Raw genomic sequence first — 27,570 nt, 5'->3', positions numbered from 1 at the left:
TGGAAATGTCTTCAGACAGCGCTGACTTAATGGCCTTAAAATGAAGCACACCCTCCCACCCCTATAGTTGGCTATGATTAAGAGAGGAAAATCCACAGGGACTCCTTTACTTTTTACCTTTTAAGAGCTCTCTGAAAATAAAAAAATAAAAAAATAACAATCCAAAGCCTGAACTTTCTTGTAAGATACCTATTCTACCAATGAGGCATTTTGAGCTCTCGCTATCATAATTCTAATCCTCTTGAAAAGGCCTCTGCATCTTTATGTCAAGCACTAAACTCTACACCTGCATTTACTAATTTACTAATGTTTTGCCATTGATGTACTGTTTAACTTTTAATTTCTACACTATTTATTTATTAATATATGGCTACCCATCTGACAAGAAGTGATCCTGGGTGGCATACAGCAGCCAAGTAAAACAATAAATATATAAAAACAATGATTAAAATATGTAAACCACGAAACATAGGAGGGAATAAATATGAATCCCAATAACCGCCGTCTTAGAATATCACTAATCCTCTGGAACCCCAGGCCTGAAGACACAACTAGATGTTTTGGGACTATTAACAGACGAAGAGCTAACTTCAATTTGGGGAGGAGAATGTTCCCTAAGGTAGATGCCACAGTATAGAATGCCCTCCTTCTGGGACCCAAAGTCTCTTGCAGATGGGATCTGAAGTTTGTAGCAGATGGAATTTGAAGCATACTGTTTCTGGCAGATCTAAAGGATTGCGCAGATGTAATCAAGGAGAGGCGATCCCTCAGATAACCTCTCCCTTACCATGAAAGATTTTAGAGATTGAAACCAATGTCTTGTATTGACCTGGAAGCAAACTGGCAATCGGTGCAACCCACAGAGCAGAGGTGTAATACTCTTCAAGGACAGCCCCGTATAGAGCACATTATAGTAATCCAATCTGGAAGTGACTAGGGCATGGGTGATTGTGAGTTTCTGGGATAGCAAGAATCCCACCCTCCCAGTTAAAAAAATCAGAAGTAATGAAACAACTCTAACCTCTGGATTTAATGAATTGTTCTCTGATGATTTAGTGGATAATAAAATATGCGTGAATCCATCTTGCTTCCTGACAACAATGTCTCTGTAGCGGTAAGCACTTTCAGTTTGCCGCACACTGAATCGTAGCCTTTTATCAAAAGGCTGATCTCTCCTTTCATCAATGTATCTTCGTTTGTTGGCTGCTACTCCTGTTACTGATGTCTGAATGTTGGTACCATTGGTTGCCAAGGCTTCTATAAAGGTAGACGTTCCTGTGAAAAGGGTTACAGTATTTTTAGACCTCAGCTTTATTCATGAAACACATCAAATTTTGATTATCATGGAAAACATGGTAATACCAAAATACTATAGCATAGCAGAAGCAAACACGAAATGCCTTAATGAAAGCTTATAAAAAAGCATTTCTGAAGGTTCTACAGAATATGTGTGAGAGAAGGAGGGGAATATATCTACATGGACAATAGGGGGAATATTAAAAGAGAGATAACCAACAATAAATTCTTAGAAAAATCTTTATTTCATTGCTGATATAGCAAAATGTAAAAAAGTACAGATGCATAGACATACAAAAGATTTTTAAAAATGTACACAAGCACACACGTGTGTTGACTTAGCGTACAGGTGTTCCTTGACTTACGACGACAATTGAGCCCAAAATTTCTGTTGTTCAGTGAGACATTTAAGTGAGTTTTGTCCCATTTTATGACCTTTCTTGCTACAGTTGTTAAGTGAATCACTGCAGTTAAGTTAGCAACCTGGTTGGTTAAGTGAATCTGGCTTCCCCATTGACTTTGCTTGAACCAGTTTGCCAAGCATCTGAATTTTGACCCCATGATCATAGGGGTGCCGTAAAGGTGGTACCTGTGAAGAACAGTCCCATTTTTCAGTGCCATTGTAACTTTGAATGGTCACTAAGCAAACTGTTCTAGGTTGAGGACTACTTGTACTTTTCAGTGTTGACTCTGAGTAATCATGTAAATCTTCTACAGGGTGATCTGTCCCCAACTTGATCAGTTCTCTCAATAGTGCATCCATCTTTATTGTAATCAAGTCCATATACCTTGTTACTAATTGTCCTCTTCTTTTTTTTCTACATTATTTCAGCATTATAGGCTACTCAAGGAAGTGGGGTCTTTATATAAAGTGTCCAATATATGATAATTTGAGTCTGGTCATTTCTGTGTCGTGGCAACTCTGGGATTGATTTGTTCTATGATCCATAGTATTCTCAAGAATTTCACCTTGTCATTTATAAAGTTTTCATATTTCATAGCTGACTTTTTTTTTTTTTACTGTTAGTGTTGCTATTTCATAATCTATATTAAAATTTTATGTTAAAATATTTTTAACAGATTCAATAATAGAAAAGATTCAAAGTTTGGCTCATGGTTGTACTGTGACTCAGGTTTCCAGGGAAATATGGCCAATTGAAGACAGCTCCACAGACAAATGGAGCTAATGATTGGCAAAAGAGCCGAAGGAGATCAGCTCCCTCCCTTTGATCTTCTATGGATTAAACAGAATGACATGAGATTGCCCAAGTTATTTCTCCTTATGGGTGTTTCTTTTCCACACAAAAAGGCCACAGAACAGTAATCTTGAGGTGCGGGTGGAGAATTAGAAGATGGGGGAATTCACTATTTTTCTGCAGCCACAAAGTGGAGACTTTACAGGACACTACACTTCCCTTGTTAACTATTTTAGGAAACTACCAATGAATTTAAGGACGTTAGACACCTTTGGAATGACAAGATTGGAAACACTGGGTGAGTGTTTTTTCAAAATAAATAAATAAATCCATGCCTATGGGGAAAATGCTTATTAGTTTGGAGTCAAAAAACAATAAATTTGTAATAAGGAATAACAATCACCCAAATGGATTGCAAAAAAAGATGATCCTGTACACATAACAAGGAAAAACAAAGATTGTAACATTGGCTTATTCAATCAGGGATAAAATTGGAAATGTTTTTATTCTATATGATTCCATTTTTCTTTAGTTAAATAATAAGGGAGTTGGGAAAGATTCTTTTTTTTTAAAAGAGGATTGTTTTGTTATAATTTAGTTTTTAACTTTAGTTTTTTGTTTGCATTAGGATAATGGGATTATTTTATACAAGTGAAATGTTGATGTACTTATAGAGTGGAGATATAGAATATGCATTTGAAGATAAGCTGTTGTTTGGAATATCTTATATTGTATTTTGTCTTTTATAAAGAGGAAATGGTCCCTTTTTGTCATATTACACTTTTAAGGATCCACATGGTGATCAGTGGAATCAAGAGTTAGGCTTGTGAGGTAGGCCAGGTCAGGAAATGGGCCCAATAAGTACTATGGGAACTTGCTTCTAATAAGGTTTGACAACAGAATTTTGAAAAGTTGAAATAATTTCTTGCTCTCTTCCCCTTAAATCAAATAGATTTGGAATGATATTATCCCGAGTTTCTTCCTCAACCTGTTTTATTTTTCTAGACTAAGATAATATTTTCATAATGATTGTTACACAACTTTGTAAAGCTAAGGCTTTCCTCTTCTTGCAAGAAAATTCTAGTCTGCCTACTCTAAGAATGCTATTTAATTCTCCCCCCCACCCTAAAATGGTGGAGGAACTAAGTATACATTTGTTTTTGTTGCCCAGAAATGAGAGGAAAGTACCATGTTTATTTTTGTTTAAGTGAAGCTGGGGAGGCATTAAGGGCTTCAAAAGAACTTAGGGGCAGCAGATTCACTGTCCCTGCTTTAGGATATGATTTAGGATAACTTGATTCAGAAAGATAAAAATCAAAGTTTTCCCCAAAAAAGTCTTTGATACAATTTATACTTTCCACATCAGGATATAGAGAAGGCAGAGAACCAACTGAGTATCAGTAACTGGTAAAAGAAATGTATTTGTAATTCTAAAATTAAAAGTTAACAAAAAGCATGTAAGAATAATTAAGATTGTCAGAGAGATTATAGGTGTATTTTACTTTTAATTTTTATAGGTAGCAAAAGAAATTACTCAAATGTAACATACAGAATTAGCTTGAAGAATGGGGTCTAGGCCTTCCTTATTTTATGACAGATTGACAATTTTTCACAGAAAATGTGCCAATGCTAAAAATATGAAAAAGTATCTTCTGCGTAAAGATATAAAAGTGGTAACTTATGGGAGTTTGAGAATAGAAAATTTAAAAATTACTGAACTAACTTAAATACTCAGCTTGAGAGATAAAGAATTTTACTCAGGAAACCTGCATGATTTGTCATAAAATATAATAGGAATGATATCATCACATACTAAGTACTTTTGTATACATGTACTCCGATGAATATGCAGTTAGTCCTCGTACTGGTTGAAATTGGACCGTTTAACTATCCATAACACAACCGCAGGATATTTTACTCCTATAATTTAATAGAAAACAAGTATATTGTTTGATTTGACAGAAAATAAAAATGAATATATTATACAAAAAGATGCCAATTAACGTGTGAGTTCCCACTTGAACTTTAAGAAAAGTAATCCTGCAGGATCAGACAGGTAATCCATACATGCTTCTTTCAACAATGGTGACTTGTTACCATTAGACCTCAAGGGGATACTCTCAGGCATTTTATATTCTTAGTGCTTGATCTTAATAAATACACATTCCTAAATATGAAATATGTATCTGGTGTGAATTTCTTTTGCTCTTTTAAATTGTCTGGTATGTTTTCCTTTTGCATCATTGATCAAATATTTTGAAATGTTTTGAAGAAACGTGGGAATAAGTTAAGCTTTAAAAAAGTGATATTTAAGTAATTAGATGACCAAAAAACAACATATCAATTATTCCTCTTTCTTCAGAAGAATTATTGAGACTATCATCTGCACCTCTATCACTGTCTGGTTTGGTTCTGCAACCCAATAGGACAGACACAGATTTCAGAGGATAATTAGGACTGCAGGAAAAAACCAATTACTACCAACCTCCCTTCCATCAAGGACCTGTATACTGCACAAGTCAAAAAGAGGGCTGTGAAAATATTTACAGACCTCTCACATCCTGGACATAAACTGTTTCAACTCCTTCCCTCAAAATGACACTATAGAGCATTACACACCAGAACAACTAGACACAAGAATAGTTTTTTCCCTCCGAAAGCCATCACTCTGCTAAACAAACAATTCCCTCAACACTGTTCAGCTATTTACAAGGTCTGCACTACTATTACTATTAATCTTCTCATCACTCCTTATCACCCATTCCCTCCCTGTAACTTTGTCACTTTTATCCTTACGATTTATATTGACTGTTTCCTAGTATGATTCTATTGCTTATAGCCCTATGACTATTAAGTGTTGTACCTGATAATTCTTGACTCTTGATGAATGTATCTTTTATTTTATGTACACTGAGAGCATTTGCACCAAGACAAATTCCTTGTGTGTCCAATCACACTTAGCCAATAAAGAATTCTATTCTATTCTAAAAAAAATGATATTTATGTAATTAGATGACCAAAAAACAACATATCACTTTAAAGATATGGCCTTTAATATACTGTATTACATCGCCAATTAGCACCCAATTTCTTTTTTAGAATGTGAGCCACAGATGTATAGGAGTTTGTAGGAACTTCTCTTGAGTCCTACAAATTCTCCAGGCAGCATATGCTTCCAACAAACCTCCCCAGTTTCGTTGATACAGTTTTCACTGCCAAACAATTTTGGCCATGGCTACTACCAGCTGAAATCTGACTCTTCTGTGGCATTTTTGCTTACATTTATCGCTGTTCTGAAAAAGGTGGGAGTACAGCATTTAAGTAGCTGTTTTCAGTAAAGACACAAATTCTCCAGTATGCTGTTCCGAGCATCCAGGCCAGGGTAATGCTTCCGTCTTGCTGTTCGATAGACTGAGCAGAGTTTTGAGGACCTGCCTCCTTAACGCTTGTCCCCAGATTTTTTGCTCAGTCTGTCATTCGATCAAGACGTGTTCCTTGGCTAGGATTCTTTGAACACTACATGGTTTTGACTTTTAAGCTCATCTAGGGTGAGAGCGTAGCCCTCAGGGTGATTCACGGACTTTCTGCATTCATTTGAATCTTTGAGTGAAAATGCTGATAGCCAACATTAATTTTAACAGCTAAGTCCATCGGTTAGCAGCAGATCCTGCAAAGAGCAGGAGCTCAGTTCCTCTGATAAAGCCTCTTTCCAGCTGACAAGAGGCAAAGTAGTAAACTAGTCTAAGCAAGAAGCGTGTTGGCACGATCCCACTAATCGTCACTGAATTTGAGAGCCCTTTGACAGCCGGTGCCATTTTGGCATCTTCATAGCTCGCAAAATAAGCAAAATATAATATTTACTAAATTTGAAATATGTTTGAAATATGTTCAGACAGCTAGATTTTACTTTCATGTTCATATTCACTGTGCTTGCAAAAAACATGTTACATATTTCCATTTCTAGCAAAGTAGGCACTAATTCAAAATATATCACAATAGATTCCATGTATATGCCAACCACATATTCTGCCAATGAGCCTCAGGACCTCGGAATGCCAAGTGGCTGGTTTGATTGTTGTTGCCAGAGGGTGGGAAGTTATTAATTTTTGTTCTTGGGTTTTATCCTTGTAATCATACCTACTCTGTAGCTCTCCATCCACTCTTTCCCAAAAGCTTGGAGGTACCTATGCATACAAAGGCATGTGCAGAATGATGCATGACTTACAAAAATTGTAGTGTCCCCACACAATTTTGCACAATGCTGAATATTAATTACCAGTGATTTACCAGATAAGAAACTCTGAATATATTTCTCAAAATAGGGATACTACACCATATCTGGAAATTATTATCATCAGCAACTTGAAAATTGTGTTCGGACAGATAAATTTCCACACTAGACCAAAATGTTTTAACTACACTTTAAGGCAAACAAGGAATTAACTTTTATCCTTTTCTATTCTAGTGTAGCAGTCTTGTAAATATGCTGGCAATTACAACTGTGGTCCTTTCCACCATCTTTATACTTTTGCTAGCAATCTAACAGCATTCTGTTTTACAATTTTGTTTTGTTAATGTGTTTTCTTTTGTTTGTTCCTTAGATGAGTAGCAGAATTGCTTCAGATGGAAGCTGTATATTGAAAAACAGATGACAGAAAATCATGGGTGTTGGATCCAAAGAACCAGAGCAGAAGGAAAACAGTACTATTTCTTCATCTATACATTTTGCATGAAGTATAGAACAGCTTGCTGAAAACAAGAAAGACATTTCCTAATCAAGCCTTATGAGTATATTTTAATTTAAGCACCCGCTGATTCCAGACCTACTCTGGATGGTGTAAAATAAAACCAAAAGAATTGTTGAGTAAGGAAAATACTTACTCTTGATAGAGACATATAAGTTTCTTTATGAAAGTGACAAGGGGTAAAACATAATTTAAATCCACAACAGATAGCATTTGTAAGTGGTTCAAACAGAAGCCTTCTTTAATTCACAGATTTATTATGGAGCGAGGAGGAAATACAGCACAATCAGACTTGCCAGACTGTGTCATTGTAGTCAGTCTCTTTTTTTAAAAAAAAAAGCTTTTCTGTGGAGTTGATTTCTTGGTTGGATCTACCTAGTGAGGCTGACAGAATAGGAAGAACAATATAATAATTACAAGTTGTCCGTGAGTTAGATGGCAATTGGGCCTGGGCTTGCCATTGTTAAGGAATGCAGTTGTAAAGGGTGATGTCACAAGACTGCATCGTTTATCAATGGTAATCTCAGAAGTCCCCGATGCTATCATAAATCTAGGACATGCAGAGTCCTTGAGTTGGAAGTAGCAGGAATTTCAGATAAGGAGTGTGAAGGTGCATGTGGGGAAGGGGGGGGTTGGAAAGCCAGGGGAGGCCTTGAGAAGCAGCAGCGAAGAAAACTAGGGACAGAGAGGAATATATTCCTTTCCTCAGTATGAGGGGAAAGTTCTGTTTCCCTCAGACACGGCCAAGATTCAGAGAAAGCAAACAGTCAAAAAGCCTAACCAGAAACAAATAAGGAGAAAAGATGAAGGAAAAGTACAGAATTTTGACACAACATAAATAGAAAGCAGAACCTAAAATAGAAAATAATTCAAAGAGACGAGCTTTATTATTAAGATTCCTTTCTACAATAGCTATAGGCATTTATAATTTTCAAGTCCTTTTCTTTTACTTGTAAATTTTTCTTTTTTAAAAATAAAAATCTTTCTCCACAGGTAGATGCAAAAACCCTAACCAATCACCCAAGTTTCCATTACTTGGTGACTTTTGAGCCTGGTTGGTTTGGTTACTGGTCAAACAAGCAAACAAAAAACAAAAAAAACAAAAAAAACCCAAACCTGTGTGTGCCATATCCACACCACAAACAACCTAACAGGGGCCCCAATCATCCTAACCCAAGGCCTGAGTAAATAACTACTTAGACTTTAAGGCTTTCTGTAACATCATCCAGGTAAGACCCTCATGGAAATCAAGAGGAATCTCATTTCAGAATAAAGGTGCGAAGAGAGGAGGCATATTTTTTGGGTCCCAAAAGATAAATTTAATTGAAGAAGAGTCAGAAGTGCACCAACTCTGTTGTATTAAACGTGGCTGATACCACAGGTGTTATACAGATCCTCAAGTAGCCAGGCTCTATTTCATGCAGAATTTTGTAGGTTATAAGTAACATTTTGAACCACAGTTTTCAAGCATAGTGGCAATACTATGACATCTGCTTATCATAGCTTACCAAGGGTCTCGGACAATGACAAAGATATTTGCCAGCCTAGTACTTATCTCATATGCAAGTGGAAAACTGCAAAACTGTTCCTCAAAAACTGTAGGCAAATTTGACATCTGAACAGTAGGTATACGCATGTATTTAATGTACAAATATATCTTACAATGCTGGACTTCTTCGAGTGTACAGATTTATCGCTTAGATTATCTACATCAGTAAAAACAAACATTTATTTTTTTTCCAGAATGAACACTAACAAAATGAACACATATGAGCATTAAAAATGGTGCACACTTCAGCGTAATAGTATTTACTAAACACACGTTTGTGTATTGTGAACATCAAATACCTCCCCAAACCTACTGGGCCATTAGACACATTTGGGATTTAAGAAAAGGGACTCACAATGGATATTGTGGTAAATGTAACAAATAATAAAGTACCATTTTCTAAACCAAACTTTGTGTGTCTCTGGGAGAACAAACTGCCTAAGAATAAAAAGGGGAAACATGAGGGTGGGTGGGACAGGGTTAGTCTCCAAATAATAATGTCAATAATGAGTAATATCATTCTTTTGCCACAAAGGAAAATAATATACTGAGTTCACAGGAAGCAAGCATAGCCACATGCAAACAAAAACAAGCAAAATAAATACACAACATTAAAAAGTCAGTTCATTCAAAAAACTGAAGCAAAATATGCCATGTAGCTGAAATAAGTAAATAAGTAATTTGCTTTCTCAAGACCTATATAACTAGAAGAGATTTCAATTATTGAAGAAAAACAGAATAAATAAATCACAAGCATGACAGTACACTTAAATGGCCATAATGGGAGTAGATGGGAAGTTGGAAAGCAACTAAGCAGTAATTTGATGACTGGAGGTGCAACTAAATCACACTAAAACCGGTCATACTCGCCAGCATAATAAAAGGTCAAGTTAAATTTACAAAACAATTATAATATATTTTTCAAAATATCAAGAGCAAATTGAAAACAGTTCCACATGGCTAGACAGAATTAAATGAGAGGAAATGAAAAAAGAGGAATATTTTTTTACTTAAAAGAAAACAGGAAGTAATGAACCCTGGGAAGAACTTAGGGACATGTTAAAATAGATAAGGAAGTACACAATAATTTCAAAGCAAAACAGCAGATGCTAAAACAGCATTTACAGTGATATAAGAGGAGGTTAAAAAAGAGATTAAGGCCAAAATAGAGGAATGAAATGAAGTATAATTTTGCAGAAAGGGGTCGTTGGTCCTAATCTGATACGACGTTTCTCTTTGTGTGGAGATAGCATTCAGGATTGATTGATCAGTCTCTGCCTGTGATTGGACTGAGTCTGTCAAAACTTTGATGACACTCCCTTTGCTGCTAGGGACCTCCCCAGAAATTGGCGAAGGAATAGTGAGTGTTCTCCTAGAAGTATAATACACACCATTACATTCAGAACGCACCAGGAAAGGGTGGGACTGAATGTTACCTCCACACAAAGAGAAAGGTCGTATCAGGTTAGGACCAACGACCCTTCTCCATTGTGGTGGAGACAGAATTCAGGATTGGGACATACCAAAGCCGGCTGTCCTACGGGTCCAAGTCCCTTATACAGAATGGACCTTTTGCAGAACCCTCCGTCCAAAAGCTGCCTCAGCAGAAGCAAATGAGTCCAGCTTACAGTGTCTGATGAACGGAGAAGGAGCGGCCCAGGTAGCCACCCTGTAAACCTCATCCAGAGAGGCCAGGGTGGCCCACGCTGTCGATGTTGCCGCACTTCTTGTTGAGTGCGCTGTTATTCTTGGAGGAACTGCAAGTCCCTGTGTTTGGTAGGCCTTGGATATGCAAAGTCTTATCCATCTCCCCACAGTCGTTGGAGTTACCTTGCAGCCCATGGTGGAAGGTTGAAAGGAAACAAAGAGGGATTCAGACCTCCTGAAGGACGATGTCCTCTTGATGTAAATCCTCAACGCCCTCCGAACGTCCAGAGTATGCCATCGTCTTTCTAACGTGTGCACAGGATGCGGACAAAACTCAGGTAAAATTAGTTCTTGGGATCTGTGAAACCACAAGTTCATCTTTGGCATGAACGAAGGGTCTAGTCTTAACACCACTCGATTGGTGTGAAACACACAAAGGTCTTTCCTGTCAGACAAGGCTTCCAGGTCCGAAATCCTTCTGGCAGAGGTGATTGCTACCAGAAAGGGTACCTTACAACAGGGGTCCCCAACCACTGGTCCGCGGACCGGTACCGGTCCGTGGAACAAATCCTACCGGGCCGCTGGTTTGCTGGGCGCCGCCATCTTGTTTTGATGAAAAAGTGCTTCCGGTGAGCTTTTCCGGGTAGAAAGCTCACCGGAAGCACTTTTTCAACAAAACAAGATGGTGGCGCCCAGCTGATGCCGGTACCGGGCCGCGGCACCCAGCTGATGCCGGTACCGGGCCGCGGCATAAAAAAGGTTGGGGACCACTGCCTTACAAGACAAAAACTGCAAGGGAATTGACCTCAGTGGTTCAAATGGGGCCTCAGTCAGTGACTGCAGTACTTTAGAGAGGTCCCATGTTGGATATCGATGAACTACTGGAGGCCTCAGGTTTGTAGCCCCCTTCAGAAACCTGTGGACCATGGGATGTCTAGACAAAGATCCCACTCCCCCCAAGGATAGAACAGAGGACAAGGTTGCAACCTGCCTCTGCAGAGTATTAGGTGAAAGCCTCTTGTCCAGGCCCTCTTGGAGGAAGTCCAAAACCTGGCAAGCGAGGCCCCAGAAGGGACAATGTCATACTTACAACACCATGCGCTGAAAGCTTTCCAGGTTGCATCGTAGATGTGGTTGGTAGAGGGTCTCCTGAAGGCCTGAATAGTTCTTATTACTCTGGAGGAATAATTGTCCCGGATCAGAGATCCCTGCTCAATCTCCAGATGGCCAAGTGAAGCCACTGGGGCTCTGGATGCAAGATTGGCCCCTGGCTGAGTGACACTCTGTCCTCCGGTATCCTCCAAGGTCTGGAAATGGAAAGGTTTACTAAGCCTGCAAACCATGGCCTCCTGGGCCAATGAGGGGCCACAAGGATAAGCTCTGCTCTTTCCACCAGCAGTTTCTGGATGACCCTCGGGATCAGGGGCAGAGGAGGAAAGGCATACAGGAGCTCCCGTGGCCAAGGGCTGCATAAGGCATTCGTTCCCTCCGCTCCCAGAACTGCAAACCTGGAAAAGAATCTCAGGAGTTGCGTGTTCTGGGAAGCGAAGAGATCCACTGCTGGGCATCCAAAGCATTCTGACAGCTCCTGAAACAAATCGGGATGCAAATGCCATGGTCGTTGGTGGCTCTGCTAAGCCAGTCAGCCTCAACATTGGCCACACCTGCAATGTGCTCAGCTCTGAGCAATACCTGGTGTCTCTCTGCCCATAAACCGAGCTGCTCTGCCTCCAGCATCAGAGGCCCTGAATGAGTCCCACCTTGGCGGTTAATGTGTGCCTTGGTGGACACATTGTCAGTCAAGATTAGGATGTCCTTACCTGCGACCACGTCCTCTAATTGTCTCAGAGCCAGATGGACTGCTTGAAGCTCTAGCCAATTAATATTATGGTCCAAATCTGCCTGGGACCATTGTCCTTGGAGCACCCTGGATTGAATGTGGGCACCCCAGCCATGAAGACTGGCATCTGTGGTCAGCACTAACCTGTTCGGTTCCTTGAATAGGAGTCCCATGGAAAGCGCCTCAGATGACCACCATCTTAAAGACTTACGGACCAATGGAGTTAATCTGACCTGTAAGAGGGAACAACCCCTACCTGTCTTCTGATAAGGTAGAAGGAACCATTGGAGTGACCTGGCATGCAGTCTAGCCCAGGGCACTATATTAATGCATGATATCATTTTCCCCAGAAGCTTAGAAAGCGTAGCCAGGGACACCCTAGGTTTAGATTTCACTTATCCAATTAACTCCCTGATACTCTCCTGACATTCTTGGGATAAGGACACATTGCAGGAATTAGTATCTATAACAGCTCCCAGATGGAGTAAGGTAGTGGTGGGAGTGAAGTGGTTTTTGGCCTCGTTGACAGAGAAGCCATGCTCTTGGAGCACCTGAATGGTGATCTCTAAATCCTCTACAGCTCTAGATGGGGAAGATGACTGGACCAGTATGTCATCGAGATAACACTGGACCCTAACTGGTATAGCCCTAAAGTGGGCTGCCAGGGCTGCCAACAGCTTAGTGAATGACCTGGGGGCTGAGGAAAGTCCAAAGGGCAAGGCCCTGTATTGGTAGTGCCTCCCATTGTAGCAGAACCTGAGGAATTGTCAATGAGCAGGGATAATAGGAACATGGAGACAGGCTTCCGTTAAATCAATGGAGGTAAGGAAGTCCCCCTCCCTAATTCCCTCCAGGATGGACTGGACTGAATGCATCTTGAACCGCCTGTATTTCACCTGGCGGTTAAGGCGCTTCAAATCCAGAATTGCCCTCCATCCCTCCAAGGCTTTTGGGATTACAAACAATATGGAATAGAATCCCATGCCTTGTTGACCCTCAGGCACTGGCTGAATAACCTGAATCTCCAGCAGGTGCTGAATAGCTATTTCCATAAGGTTCCTTCTCTCTGTATTCCTAGAGATAGAGCAACGAATGAAAAACCTCGGGGGCACAGAGAGGAATTCTATAGATAATCCGGAGTGGACTGTCTCCAGGACCCAGGTGTCAGTGGTTACTTCCTCCCAACGCCTGGCAAACAAGGCCAGATGTCCCTCAATGGGAGGGTTGGGCTCCATTTTATCTGGGGCATCGGGATGACCCCCAGCCCCTCGAAAGGGCCGCTTATTGTTAAAAGGACAATTTCTACCTGTCTTGTCCTGGCTTTGTTCCTGTCTGGGGGTGAAAGATCTGTGGGGTCTGGGGAATGTCCCTCCTGTTTCAGGGGTCCTATAATAGGAGCATCTGGCATAGGGAGTTGGTCTATAATAACTTTTTCTGGACTTGGACAGCAAAACCTTCCCTTTGTCCTTGGACTACACTAGGACCTTGTCCAGAGCCTCTCCAAACAATTTATCCCCTTTAAATGGGGCCGTGACCAACCTCCATTTGTGCCTCGTATCAGCCTGCCATGGCTTTAGCCAGAGGAAGAGACGAGAGATCACTGTTCCCCCTATTGCCCTGGATGCAAATCTGGCAGCACTCAGTGTGGCATCAGCTGAAAATTCTACTGCTGCCAATAGTTTGTTCACATGCAGGTGTGTTCTGACATCGTCCAGTGGATTTCTCTCCTGTAGCTCCTGGAGCCAGATGAGAGAGGCCCTGTTGAAGAAAGATGCGGCTGTGGAAGCTTTCACTGCCCATGCTGCTGACAGATGTGTTTTTTGCAACGTTTGCTCAGCCTTCTTGTCCTCAGCCTTCAGTGAGTCCTCAGGCTCCCCAGGGATGTCTGTGTTGGCTTGCAGGGCCGCAACTGGGGCATCAACATCGGGCACTTCCAGAGCCCTGGAAAGATCACCTCCTGCATTAAACAATTTCTCGTCTAGGGAAGAAGGGCTTGGACCGGACCCGAGGGATGACCACTGTCTTTGGATGGCTGTGGTGAACATCTTTGGCACAGGGATGACATCTGCTGTGACTGTTTTCTCAGAAAACAATGGGTCACTGGGGTCTTCAGAGGGGTCTGCAGGCTCCTGCGGTTCAGGGACTAAGCCTCGCCCTGTGACCTTTTTGGCCTTAAAGAGGAGAGATCTAAAGATGGCAGGTTGGAACAAGCCAGGGATAGAGCCTTGGTCAGCCTTGTTGAGGCCCTCATCATCGGAATAGTTTCTGTCCATCAGCTGGCCACTGTCAGATGTGATGGAGTGGGAGCTTACAGCAGGAATATACGCACCTAATTCTGTATGCAGGGAAAGATCATCACCATAATGAGACCTGTGTCTCCTACTGCGTCTGGATGAGGAAGCAGAAACCTCTGAGGGAGAACCTCTGGTCTGTTGCAAGACAGCTGACACTCCTTGTCTCACTGCCTCATTTAACATAGCCTGCATATTAACCTGGAACTCAGGTTCCTGTGCCCTAACTGGTCTGATCCCAGCTGACATGGGAGTAAAGGTTGCTTCTGGAGCCATTCTGTGCCTCTGATCAGTAACTGTCAGTTGCTCTGTTGTTGGGCAGACAGAGAAGAAATTTCTGATCTCAGAAGCCTCAATAGATTCCTGCTCTTCAGCTCCCCTTTGGCTGCTTCTGCTACTGCAGTCCTGTCAGTTTGCAGTTGCCTCTCTCCTCTCAATAACGGCATTCCTCACATTTGAGTGGGAAATTATGCAGGGCGCCATTTCCTTATCATTTTGCTCTTTCCCTTGAGCCCACACTTTATCCAGCACCTTGTCCCTGCGGCGCTCATCCCTCTCTGCTGCCTTGGAGTCCTTTTGGGTTCCTGCAGCCTTGTCCTTTGCCTTGGGGCTGAAAAAGGAAGCCATCTGTTCTGGGGCTGCTGAGCTTAGAGAGCGTTAACGGCTGTCGAGCCGCCCCCTCCACTCTCCTGACATCGCGGCTAGCCTTTTGTGATTCTGCCATCTCTGACTCCAACAATCTTACTCTGGAGTCACCCTGAGCATGCTGCAGCCTTTCACTTTCCTAAACCTACTCTCATTACCTGTACTCTTCGCTGCAGGTCTTCTGCCCCTTTAAAGGCTACTAATCTCAGCATCTCCAACAGCCGAAACTTCTGGAAGCCTCCCAAGCCAAAGTGCGGGAAGGAGGTGAGGATGGTATTCAAACTCCTCCCATAACCAGAACCTTAGTACCTTGTAGATCGGCCCTCAGCCGATCTGAAGTCCAACGATCGGGGCAGAGCCCCGGCCACACTGCAGTTTGACAGCTGTCAAAGTGGTAGACCAGTTCCAGCTTCCAATAGAATTCAGAATTGGTGTTTTTATTCCAATTTTTCCAATCAATTTGAAAGGATTTGTTAAAGTTGCGAGGAGAAGAAATTAACACGTCGTCCAACAAACTGACTGAGTCAATTTCTGGGGAGGTCCGTAGCAGCAGAAGGGAGTGTCATCAAAGTTTTGACAGACACAGTCCAATCACAGGCAGAGACTGATCACCCAATCCTGAATGGTATCTCCACCACAATGGAGAATGAAGTATTTTTGAGGAAAAGTTGGAGTGCAATAATAATAATAAAAAAAGGAAATTATCAAAAGGTCAACCATGTAACACTGACTATACAGATCACTCACTATTTGTGCATTATTTTTAGATATTTTTTTTTTGTCTTTATTATTTCTATAAATAACTTAGGATGGCGAACATATATAATACTCCTTCTTTCTCCTATTTTCCCCACAAAAATAATCCTGTGAGGTGAGTTGGGTTGAGAAAGTACAACAGGCCCAAAGTCACACAGCTGATTTTTCATGCCTAAATTGATATCCTTTTGTTGACTGAAAAGACATATTCATAATTAACACATAATCAATTTATTTCAGATGGGCACTTAAAATGGGAATTAGTAAGGTAGGAGAATAGCAAATTTCTCCTCCTCCTCCTCCACTACCTCCTCCTCCTTATATTCAGGAACAAGTTGTATGCTAATATACGAATAATGACCAATCCTATTTCAATCAACCTTTCTTCTCCATAAAAAATTTTCTGTGCACAAATTATGCATGGTGGAATGTTTAGAAAAAGGGACACACATCACTGCATTACAGGAAAATCAGCTAATAAATCCTACACTCATACTGATAAATAAAAAAGGATACCATCCTTTCATGCCATCCATCAAAGAGCACAATTTTATTATTGTGTAACCAATCTGAGTCATGAAAGAGAATAAGCCATGGATAAAAAATATATAGAAATATCTTCTTGCAGAAAATAACATGCACATATTATAAAAATGTTAATAGATAAACCCTAACAATAATAAAAAGCCATGAATAATTATTAATTAATAACAACAAATAGGATGCTTCAATTTCTAGCGAATCATACACAATTATGGTTCAACAAAGCAAGGAACCATTGTAAATTGGCTAAAGCAGTTTTTCTCAACCTTGGCAATTTGAAGATGTATGTGTGGACTTCAACAACCATATGCTGAGGAATTCTGGGAGGTGAAGTCCACACATCTTCAAGTTCCCAAGGTTGAGAAACCTTGGGCTAAAGTACCTTCCTCTCAACTTGGTATCACCTCTGGCTGAACTCTGTCTTTTATCAGGCAGAATGTTACAGGTAGAAAGTTTGCTTGAATGAAACTTGCATTATTTCAAAATCAGTAGATTTTGTTTTTACTTTCTGTCCAAAGTTTTGTTTTACTAATATGAATCCTTCAATACTAAGACAGGTATGGTTCGTTCTCAACTTACAAGTGGCCTTTCCCCCAGAGGTTGTTCAGTGAATGCCGCGGTCATTAAGGGAAGGCATTCATTTAAATGGGTGGGTTTTGCCAGAACCAGCAAAAAACATTGTGCATCACAATCACTTGTGAAGTCCAAGGAACTAAGAATGACACAAGGAGTTACTTCAGAGTAGTTTCTTTACCACTGCTCACCTGCAGACAGATATCTTGCCAGAATGAAACAGTTATCTCCATAACTAATAGATGTACTGTATGTACTGCTACTGTGTGTACTTGCCATTTTTTTCTCCATATCACATTCCAAGTTTCTTTATCTCTTTGCTTCCTGAAAAAGAGCCCCTCCCTTCCGTGACTCTGGCCTACATTTTACCACATCATTAATAGCAGAATGCTACAATCAGTTGTAAAGAGATCATTTACAATGGCCAGGAGTGCTTGACAGCCTGTAAAAAGAACCTGTTACATGACTGTCATAATTTCACGCGGTTATAAAACAACCAGTTGTTAAGTGAGGATAACTAGGAGAAATATGCATTATAGTATATCATTGTGATTATTATTAGTTATCTATGGAAGAATTATATCAACTAATAGTCGATAGTTCTTATATTGTTCTTAGCCAAAAGGGAGGGGGGCAGGGAGAGAAAGAAGGAAGGAAGGAAGGAAGGAAGGAAGGAAGGAAGGAAGGAAGGAAGGAAAGGAAGGAAGGCACCCTAATTGGTTTCCAGAAAGGTAGTCACTATTACCGTAGCAATTAGTAGTCATAAAGATAAATGCAAAAATTGATGGAACCATTTCACATAATTTTGGACAGTATCAACATATAAAATCTGCAATCCTCCATATTTTATTTCTTATAATTTCTGTGAGCAAGAATGCCAAGTACAATAATATGTGCATGATTTTAGTAATAATTCTATTAAATGAGGTTTAATAGAATTTTGTGGAAATTACTTTCCAAGAGAAGGTTGAGTGCACCAAGACAGAACATTTATCAGATTAGAGAAATCGGATTCACAGATTATTCTATGCAGTCTGCAAATTATCTTGAAACTGGGAAAAAGAACTTCCTAACAGAATGCAATCAGAAAACTGCAGCAGATTACTCCAGGAGCAGATCTGTAAGATCCATCAAAATGAACTCAATTGTGGTATGGATGAAAGCAGTAATAGAATCTACTGGCATCTATTTTTTTCTGGTCAAAAATACATATTAAAAAGTCATTTATGACAGATGTACCAGAATGTGACTATGTTTCTGAAAGCTGCATAGAAAAATAATCTTAACAGTTAAAAAAAAGACTACTTCAAAGAGATTTTCATTTAAAAAGTTGTCACATAGTAATTTATATTACAAAGAATTATATTTTAAATTTAGTTGAATAAATGGATTCTTGAGTAGAGCTAGATATCACAACAGACACAGGGCTGCTGTTGTAAACAACCAACCCAGTTGTGTAGGCTCTTCTTTCACACAATAAATGGGTTTGAAAATATAATGATTTCATGAGGGGGGGGGGAGCATATGCACAAAAAATGGGAGAGCAAGTGAGAGAGGTACATTATCTGTCTTCCTGTTTCCAATTCTTCAACCAAGTTACATTTATTTTGGTACATGTTACGAAGATAATGGTCGCCTATTACAGGTTACCATTTTCACAAACAACCCCCTTTAATTGATCTCTCAGAGGATCAGAAGATTATATCAAACAATACATATGCAGATTTAGCTTACCCAACATAGCCCTTGCTCCTTTTTCTGCATTTCTGGTGGGAATATCTCTAAATATACCAAGCTGAGTTGGGAGAGCAAGCTGAATAGAGGTAATCCTTACAACTACAATTTGGATCAGATTTCTGTTGCTAAGCAAAGTGGCTCTTAAATACAGGTGAAACTCAAAAAATTAGAATATCGTGCAAAAGTTCATTTATTTCAGGAATGCAACTTAAAAGGTGAAACTAATACATGAGATAGACTCATTACATGCAAAGCAAGATAGTTCAAGCCGTGATGTGTCATAATTGAGATGATGATGGCTTACAGCTCATGAAAACCCCAAATCCACAATCTCAGAAAATTAGAAGATTACATGCAATCAATAAAACAAGGATTGTACAGAGAACAATATCGGACCTCTGAAAAGTATAAGCATGCATATGTACTCAGTACTTGGTTTGGGCCCCTTTTGCAGCAATTACTGCCTCAATGCGGCGTGGCATGGAAGCTTTCAGCCTGTGGCACTGCTGAGGTGTTATGAAAGACCAGGATGCTTCAATAGCGGCCTTTAGCTCTTCTGCATTGTTTGGTCTCATGTCTCTCATCTTTCTCTTGGCAATGCCCCATAGATTGTCTATGGGGTTCAGGTCAGGCGAGTTTGCTGGCCAATCAAGCACAGTAATCCCACGGCCACTGAACCAGGTTTTGGTGCTTTTGGCAGTGTGGGCAGGTGCCAAGTCCTGCTGGAAAATGAAGTCAGCATCCCCATAAAGCTCGTCTGCGGAAGGAAGCATGAAGTGTTCCAAAATCTCCTGGTAGATGGCTGTATTGACCCTGGACTTAATGAAGCACAGTGGACCAACACCTGCAGATGACATGGCTCCCCAAATCAACACAGACTGTGGAAACTTAACACTGGACTTCAAGCATCTTGCAGTGTGTGCCTCTCCATTCTTCCTCCAGACTCTGGGTCCTTGGTTGCCAAATGAGATGCAAAAGTTGCTCTCATCAGAAAAGAGGACTTTGGACCACTGAGCAACAGACCAGTTCTGTTTTTCTTTAGCTCAGGTAAGACGCTTCTGACATTGTTGTTCAGGAACAGCTTGACAAGAGGAATATGACATTTGAAGCCTATGTCCAGGATCTGACTGTGTGGTGGCTCTTGATGCACTGACTCCAGCCTCAGTCCAATCTTTGTGAAAGTCCCCAACACTTTTGAATGGCCTTTTCCTGACAATCCTCTCCAGGCTGCGGTCATCCCTGCTGCTTGTGCACCGTTTTCTTCCACACTTTTCCGTTCCACATAACTTTCTATTAATGTGCTTTGATACAGCACTTTGGGAACATCCAACTTCTTTTGCAATTATCTTTTGAGGCTTTCCCTCCTTATGGAGGGTGTCAATGATGGTTTTCTGCACAACTGTCAGGTCAGCGGTCTTTCCCATGACTGTGATTCCTACTGAACCAGACTGAGAGACCATTTGAAGGCTCAGGAACCCTTTGCAGGTGTTATCGCTTAATTAGCTGATTAGAGTGGGACACTTTGAGCCTATAATATTCAACCTTTTCACAATATTCTAATTTTCTGAGATTGTGCATTTGGGGTTTTCATGAGCTGTAAGCCATAATCATCTCAATTATGACACATCACGGCTTGAGCTATCTTGTTTTGCATGTAATGAGTCTATCTCATATATTAGTTTCATCTTTTAAGTTGCATTACTGAAATAAATGAACTTTTGCACGATATTCTAATTTTTCAAGTTTCACCTGTAAGTTGTGCCTGATTTTATGACCTCTTTTGCCCTGGTTGTTAAGCAAATCACTGCAGTTATTAAGTGAACCACATGACTGTTAAGCGAATTCAGCTTCCCCTGCTTTGACTTTGTCAGAAGCTGGCTTGGAAGGTTGCAAGTGGTGACCACAAGAACCTGGGACACTGCAATTATCCTAAATACAAACAAGTTGTCAAGTGCCTAAATTCTGATCATGATTGTGGGGATGCTGCAACAGTCATGGGAGGACTAATCATGTCACTTTTTTCAGTGTTGTTTTAACTTTGAACAGTCACTAAGCAAATGGTTGTAAGTCAAAGTCTACCCATAATTAGCACAAAAATAATGTAATATGGCCCCCTTGATATTATAAACACAGCTAGGTTAATCCTCTTACTACAAGCATAAAACTGTGAAATTTCTCTGAAGGGAATAAAAAAACCTTAAAGGGGTCCTTGAACCAGTATATAAAAATGAATTATGATAGATTTCTTACAGTTGATGAACTTAAAATATGATGACCAATACGGTCCTCCAGAGGTGGTTTTCAGCCAGTTCTGATCAGTTCTGGAGAACCGATAGCGGAAACTTTGAGCAGTTCGGAAAACTGGCAAATACCACCTCTAACTGGCCCTACCCCCATGTATTCTCTGGCTCCCGAATCCCAGCTGATCGACCGGGTCCTTCTTTTGTTGTCCTGCACAGGAGAAAGGAGCTGGAAAGCAGGTCAGTGGGGTGGGGAGGGAATGGGGATTTTGCAGTAACCTTCCCACCCCACCCACCAAGCCACACCATGCTCACCAAGCCATGCCCACAAAACTGGTAGTAAAAATGTTTGAATCCCACCACTGGGTCCTCCTCAATTCCCATACACTTCCAAAAGTTCCCTCTCAGCCAACGACAATATTGCCTAAGTAAAATTTTGCATTCAGCCCAACATTTATGAATTAGAAAGCTGCTTTGCTTTAAAATTATCCCCATATCTATGGCCATAATAATGTATGTTTAGATTTGACCTTTAGACAAAGCTTTCTATCTTAGATGAGAACAGGAAATAGTTATTTTATTTTAATACAGTGCTTGCAGGCTGTGTTTTAAAATAATATAGCAATACAGTTACTTTATATATTCTCTCCTATGTACACATATGTATAATACATAATATATGTCTTTGTAATGTTCCCCTTTAAGCAATTATCCAAACTAATAAGCACTTGGCAGTTTTGCTCATATGTAAAAAATATTTTCAATACCACATTGATGGAACTAACTTTTCCTTTGCAGAAGGGGTCAGTATAGAAACAAAACTATATGAGTTCAGTGATGAGACAATTTTATTCCTTTAACCCAATAGAGCAAGGGACCATATTTATGGACAAAAGTTTTGACACAAGTACAATTCAAGCTTTATATGCATCAGACCAGGGGTGGGATTCTACCAGTTCGCACCTATTCGCTAGAACCGGTTGTTAACATTCTAAGCAGTTCGGAGAACCCATTGTAAGAAGAAATTACTGGCCTAATCCTGTAAGGAAGGCAGGAAGGAAACATTCTGGTGTTGCTTACAGAAACTGCCTCTCCGTTAACCCTTATTACATTCTTGGCAGGACTAGACTTCCTGTCTCAGGAACTTCTCTGGAGTTTTCTTTCCCTCCTTTGCTGGTACTTTGCTTGTGTGGAGTGACCATTCAAAGTTACAATGGCATGGAAAAAAGTGACTTATGGCCATTTTTCACACTTACAACTGTTGCAGCATCCTCACAGTCATGAGAGGCCAGGAGAGGAGATGCGTGCCTCAATGTGAGTGATATTGAACTGGCCACACCCAGCCAATAACATGACCACCAAGCCACGTCCACCCAGTAACATGACCACCAAGCCACGCCCACCAACTAAGCTACGCCCACAGAACTGGTTGTTAAAAAATTTGAATCCCACCCCTGCATCAGATCTGTATATGCAGATATGTGTACATGCATAAATTATACCCAAGGCAATCAAGGCAATTCTAACCAGAAAGTATTTGGAGAATTTTTCCACTGCTTGCAACAATTTTCTTTACTTTATTGAAAAAAGATTAAAATACAAAACACCAAAGCATTAAAAAAACACACAACAAAAAAGTGTCTTAAAAGAAAACAACACCTATAAACATAACATCCTCCTAATTGAATGCCAATTGATATAATTTTGGTTTCTCACCCTTTGCGAAGCCAATTTTTTAAAAAACCGTTAAACTACTAAATCTACTTAAAAATTGTTAGCCTGTTATTGGTAAGCTGTATTAATAATAAAGTAACAGAAAAAACAGTAATAATGAACGTATTATGTAACAATATAAAAGAAATAACAAATTGTGAACAGTAATAGGAGAAAAACAGTTGAAATTTCAAAACACTCGGTCAACAAGCTGTTATTGTAATTAACTCATAGAAAATTTACCACAATTTCAATCCCTAACTATCCCAAATATTAACCTTAATTGGTCCTGGATCAAATATCCAAGATTGTTTCTTCATACTATCTCTTATCAATTGTTGATTAATTGAATACAATAGGTCCAGTCTCCAAAGCCAATCTATCTTCCTCCCAAATTCCAGATAAATCATTCCTCAATTACATGTATGTATTAAATATGTTGCCCACCCTCCATCAAACCCCTTAAGAAAAAACAATTTGCCACTTGTCAACCCAGAGAGTTATCTGCTATTATACTGCTTGCAACTTTAAATCAATACACGCGAATGGGGTTGAATGCAAAACTTACCCATGTTAAATTATTTTCTTTAAAAACATGGACAATATAACTAGTGAAGTACTGACTGCAGAAACAGCACTATCAAAGAAGAGCAATCAGAGGGAAAGGAAAGAAACTGTACTTCATTCATGCTTTATAATAAAAGATCTAAAACAAGGACAGCGTTTTCATTTCAACTCATCCCTGGTTGCCTGTGTACACAAAATGCACGACTGGAAACTTGCATTAAAATAATAGCAGCCAAGTTGTGCTATAAACTCTTTTCCTTCCAGATTCACGTGCTGCATCATGACACATCTTCAAAAGGAACACAACTTGCATCATGACGACACTTTTATTATTTACCCCATCATCCAATGGATCTTCTAATAACAAGAATGTACATACAAACATGCATACCATTTGACTTCTGTTCATCTAGTCTAATTTTAAAATATCTATTGGTATTTATTTTATCTTCAGATTTAGCAGCTATTTCAATGATCAAGAGTTACTAAACATAAATAAAAATACTTGGTTTATTGAGGTTTTATGTTGCTACCTTATTCTACTGCACCAAAGGGAAACGGAGGCCAATGCTTTTCTTATGCTTTTCTTTTTCTTTTCCCCTTTATCCTACACCTTTTTCTCTTTTTCCTCTCTTATTTTCCAGTTATCTTCATTTTTCTTTGTATTTCTGCATTTTATATTTTAATGAACGAATAAAATATTTAAAGTCAAAAAAGCTTAATTAAGCAAGAAATTTGTTTTGGGCTTCATATTTTATATAAAGCATTCCAAGACAAGATATTGTTTTAATATCTAAGTTAAATTTAAGTAAGATAGATAGATTTCCTTAGGCCTACTCATTGTTACTTTTGTGAAGTTTTTAACAAACTTTTAAAAACCCCATGTCAACTTTGCTTTTAGTTCTTACAGAAGCAAAGATAAAATTCTACAATTGGCTGCACAATCCATAGCTCATGGGCCAGACACAACCCCCAAAGTTTCCTATTTCCCATCAAATAAGTATGATATGTAAATCAAATGATTCATTTTGCTGCTGCCACAATTCAACAGCTATCCCTTCATTCAAACTGCCTGTCTGTCCTATTGCTCACCTCATTTCCACAGAACTAAAATCCCCAGATTGTCCTTCCGTAGCTTTACTTTCCAAGTCTATCCACAATATCATGATGGAAAATCGTGTTTGTGTATTTGGGGGGGGGAGGGGGGAGGAAGTGTGGTGTACTAGAAGGCAAGAACATCCCACCACTTCCCCCTCTTCATTTTTCATGCAGACATTAGAAATGCCACAGCCTAAGATTTCAGAAAAGAAAAAGGTATGTCTAAGTAGACATAAGAGAAGGAGAACAGCAGTCCAGGACTGCAGCGGTCATTTGCATGTCCCATCTGGCTACAGCCATTTGCACGTCCCTTCTGGTTCTTACATCCTACTCTCTACTGGTGGACACTGTGGCATTAATGGCTGGAAATCAGGAAATAGGAAACAGCTGCAATATCAACAAAAGTAATTAAATAAAAAAGGACTTTTTTAGTTTCTCTCGTCCCTGAATCACTGCTATGTTTATCATTGTTGTGTATTTGGTAATAGGATGGTACAGAACACAGCAATTGTCTATTGTGGAGTACCTAGGTCTAAACCCAGCCTGTTCTTCTACTAATATATTCAATCACCCAATCCTCTACTTTCCTTAGAAAATGTTTTGCATACATCTGTGCTATTATATCAATAAGTCTTATAAGCCTGTAATTGGAGGAGGGGGTGTCATCTCCTTTTTCTATATGGGAACTTTTCTTATTATTGAATACTACCAAAACTACTCTATAATAAGAAAAACACATAAAATGAATCCATAATATATTAAATGTTCTAATTATACAATAGTTAACTGAAGTCATAGAAATAATATATATCATGTTGAAATTGATAAAAATGGCAATACAAGCTAAGACATTCAGTATATGCCAAACAATGCAAATAACAATCTGGTGTTTACTACGCTTATGAGTTTCAGATGGAGGAATGAGGGAGAAAAAATTGGCATTTCAACCAAACAATATTCAGAAACAGGAAATAAAATAAGGAAAGAACAATTAGAAGCATTGGGACATAGGCAATCCCTTCCATTTTTGTTGTTGGTGGTGTTGCATTTTCCCTGTTTCAAGATAGTTGAATTAAAATCACTAGTACCTTGATAGTGAACAGCAACTGGAAAAAATCAAAGCCATTGGAAGGACTCCTATGTTTGTTTCCAGAATTTGATACTGCTATGAACTCGGCCATCAAATTGCACTCTATCACAATCTACTGATAATCTGTTCAGATTTAATTCTGGAGATTAAAAATGTTGGAAGTACTTGCCTTGTTCTGCTCTCCAAGATGCATAAAGGATTCTTATATACCCAGGTGCATAAATGATTCGCACACTTTCTGTAATTCTAAGATTGGTAAATTATGGTTTATCACATTCTTAAGGAATGCTTTTGATGGTGAACAAAAGCGTAGCAGAATAACAAACATTTTAATTTAGCTCTAACTCAATATTGCTGACCATAAGTGGCAGAAGTTCTTCAGCACTGCTGGCTTCATTTCCCCCCTGCCCCAATTATACTGAAAGAATGCAAGGACTGAATTAGATCCTCTGCATATAAAGGATATTCTCTAAATCAGGGGTGTCCAACCTTGGCAACTTTAAGACTTGTGGACTTCAACTTCCAGAATTCCTCAGCCAGCAAAGCTGGCTGAGGAATTCTGGAAGTTGAAGTCCACAAGTCTTAAAGTTGCCAAGGTTGGACACCCCTGCTCTAAATGAATGCATTACACTACTATCTTCATTAAATACACTAATAAGAGCTAGGAGACAGCCTTTGAGACAGCGCCTGCCTTAATACATTAAGGCTATTACAAATTAAAATTTGTGAAAAATACATGAAGACATTGTAGATCAATTAATTCTATTTAAAATATAGGCTGTGAGTGGGCATCTGGAAACAACGGTTAACTTGACTGGCTACTCCAGTAACACAATTCTTAATCCATCCTGATCTAACCTCAGGAGTAGATGTTAAAATTGTCGAACTTTTTAAAAACTTCATATCAATATTTACTCTATTATAATCAGAAACCCATTTAATGATTATATCCTGGGAAGAGTAAGTGAATTATGGCTGAAATGATGTATTTTTGCACTTCCAGGGATTTTAGCATTAAGTTTAATAATTAATAGAGATAAGATTTCTCCCACCTTGGATGACCTTCAGATTTATTTATCTGGCAATATACTCAGCAATGGTCAGGCTGGTTGAGGTATTCTGGAAGCTGAATGCTACACTCTTGGAGGGTATTAGAACTTGGAAAGATTGGTATCAATCCTACGTAGTATACTGAGATCCAAGATGAAAGTACAATGAACAATATAAAGGCATCTATCACACTCAACTGATTTTTAAAAAGATCACTGACAACCCTTTTCTACACTTCCCTTTCTTTTCTACACTTTCCCTTCCCTTTTCCCTCCCCTATTTTTCCTATTATTTGTTTTTGTATTTTATATTATAAACTAATAATAAAAAGGAAAGAATGTGGCAAGCCTGGAGGGAAAAAATATAAAAAAGATCACTATAGCTTCAGAAAAATCTAACTTTTTTTCTCTGAAGAAAAAAATATTGGTAATGAAAGTTGTATGAAGCAAAGACTGCATCTGCACAAAAACTAAAAATGTTTAACACATGCTGTTTTAATAAATAAACCAATGATCCAGTATTTGCACAGGTTTCCTAATACTTTCTCAACAGATTTTAAAATGTCTTCACTATTAAGTTTAAGCACCACTGACATCCTAGACTTTTAATGTCAAAAGTCTGCATCTTATATAGTATTTAATATGGAACTTCTTGATAGTGCCAATTTCAAAGCACACTAATAAGTTCTCAATGACTGCCCAATGAGCATAGGAACACTTTTTCATATAAAATTTGTGATATATAAATCTGAATGTTTCCTAGATTCAAGTACCAAAAAACCTTACCTACTTTGTTTCTTGTTTAGATTTTAACACTGAACAAAGCAATGAGTGGAATAATTTTATAGCTTCCTTATAAACTGCTAAAAACTGCCTTGAGATTTTTTTTTTTTTAGAAATGAGAGCAGATTTAAACAAATCACCATGGGGTGTAATGCTAAGATACTGAACTACCTGTTTAGCATCTATACTTTTTACAGTTTAGATGTGTTTTA

General features: G+C 39.2%; 1 protein-coding gene across 1 annotated transcript in view; it reads right to left on the bottom strand.

Annotated features, from left to right (window-relative positions):
• CDYL (chromodomain Y like) overlaps positions 1 to 27,570 on the bottom strand; it is a 163,702-nt gene that overhangs the window by 10,549 nt on the left and 125,583 nt on the right. Inside the window, exon 3 of the mRNA XM_087961241.1 lies at positions 1,022 to 1,275. Within this exon, the coding sequence (XP_087817367.1) occupies positions 1,022 to 1,275 (254 nt within the window). The remainder of the gene's footprint in view (positions 1 to 1,021; positions 1,276 to 27,570) is intronic.

This window comes from Notechis scutatus, chromosome 3 (genome assembly GCF_049901735.1).
Source record: "Notechis scutatus isolate UNSWTSFEM ecotype Mainland chromosome 3, rNotScu1.2, whole genome shotgun sequence".
Classification (NCBI taxonomy): Eukaryota; Metazoa; Chordata; class Lepidosauria; order Squamata; family Elapidae; genus Notechis; species Notechis scutatus.
The sequence above is the reverse complement of the archived record's forward strand: the minus strand, read 5'-3'. Positions and strand labels throughout refer to the sequence as shown.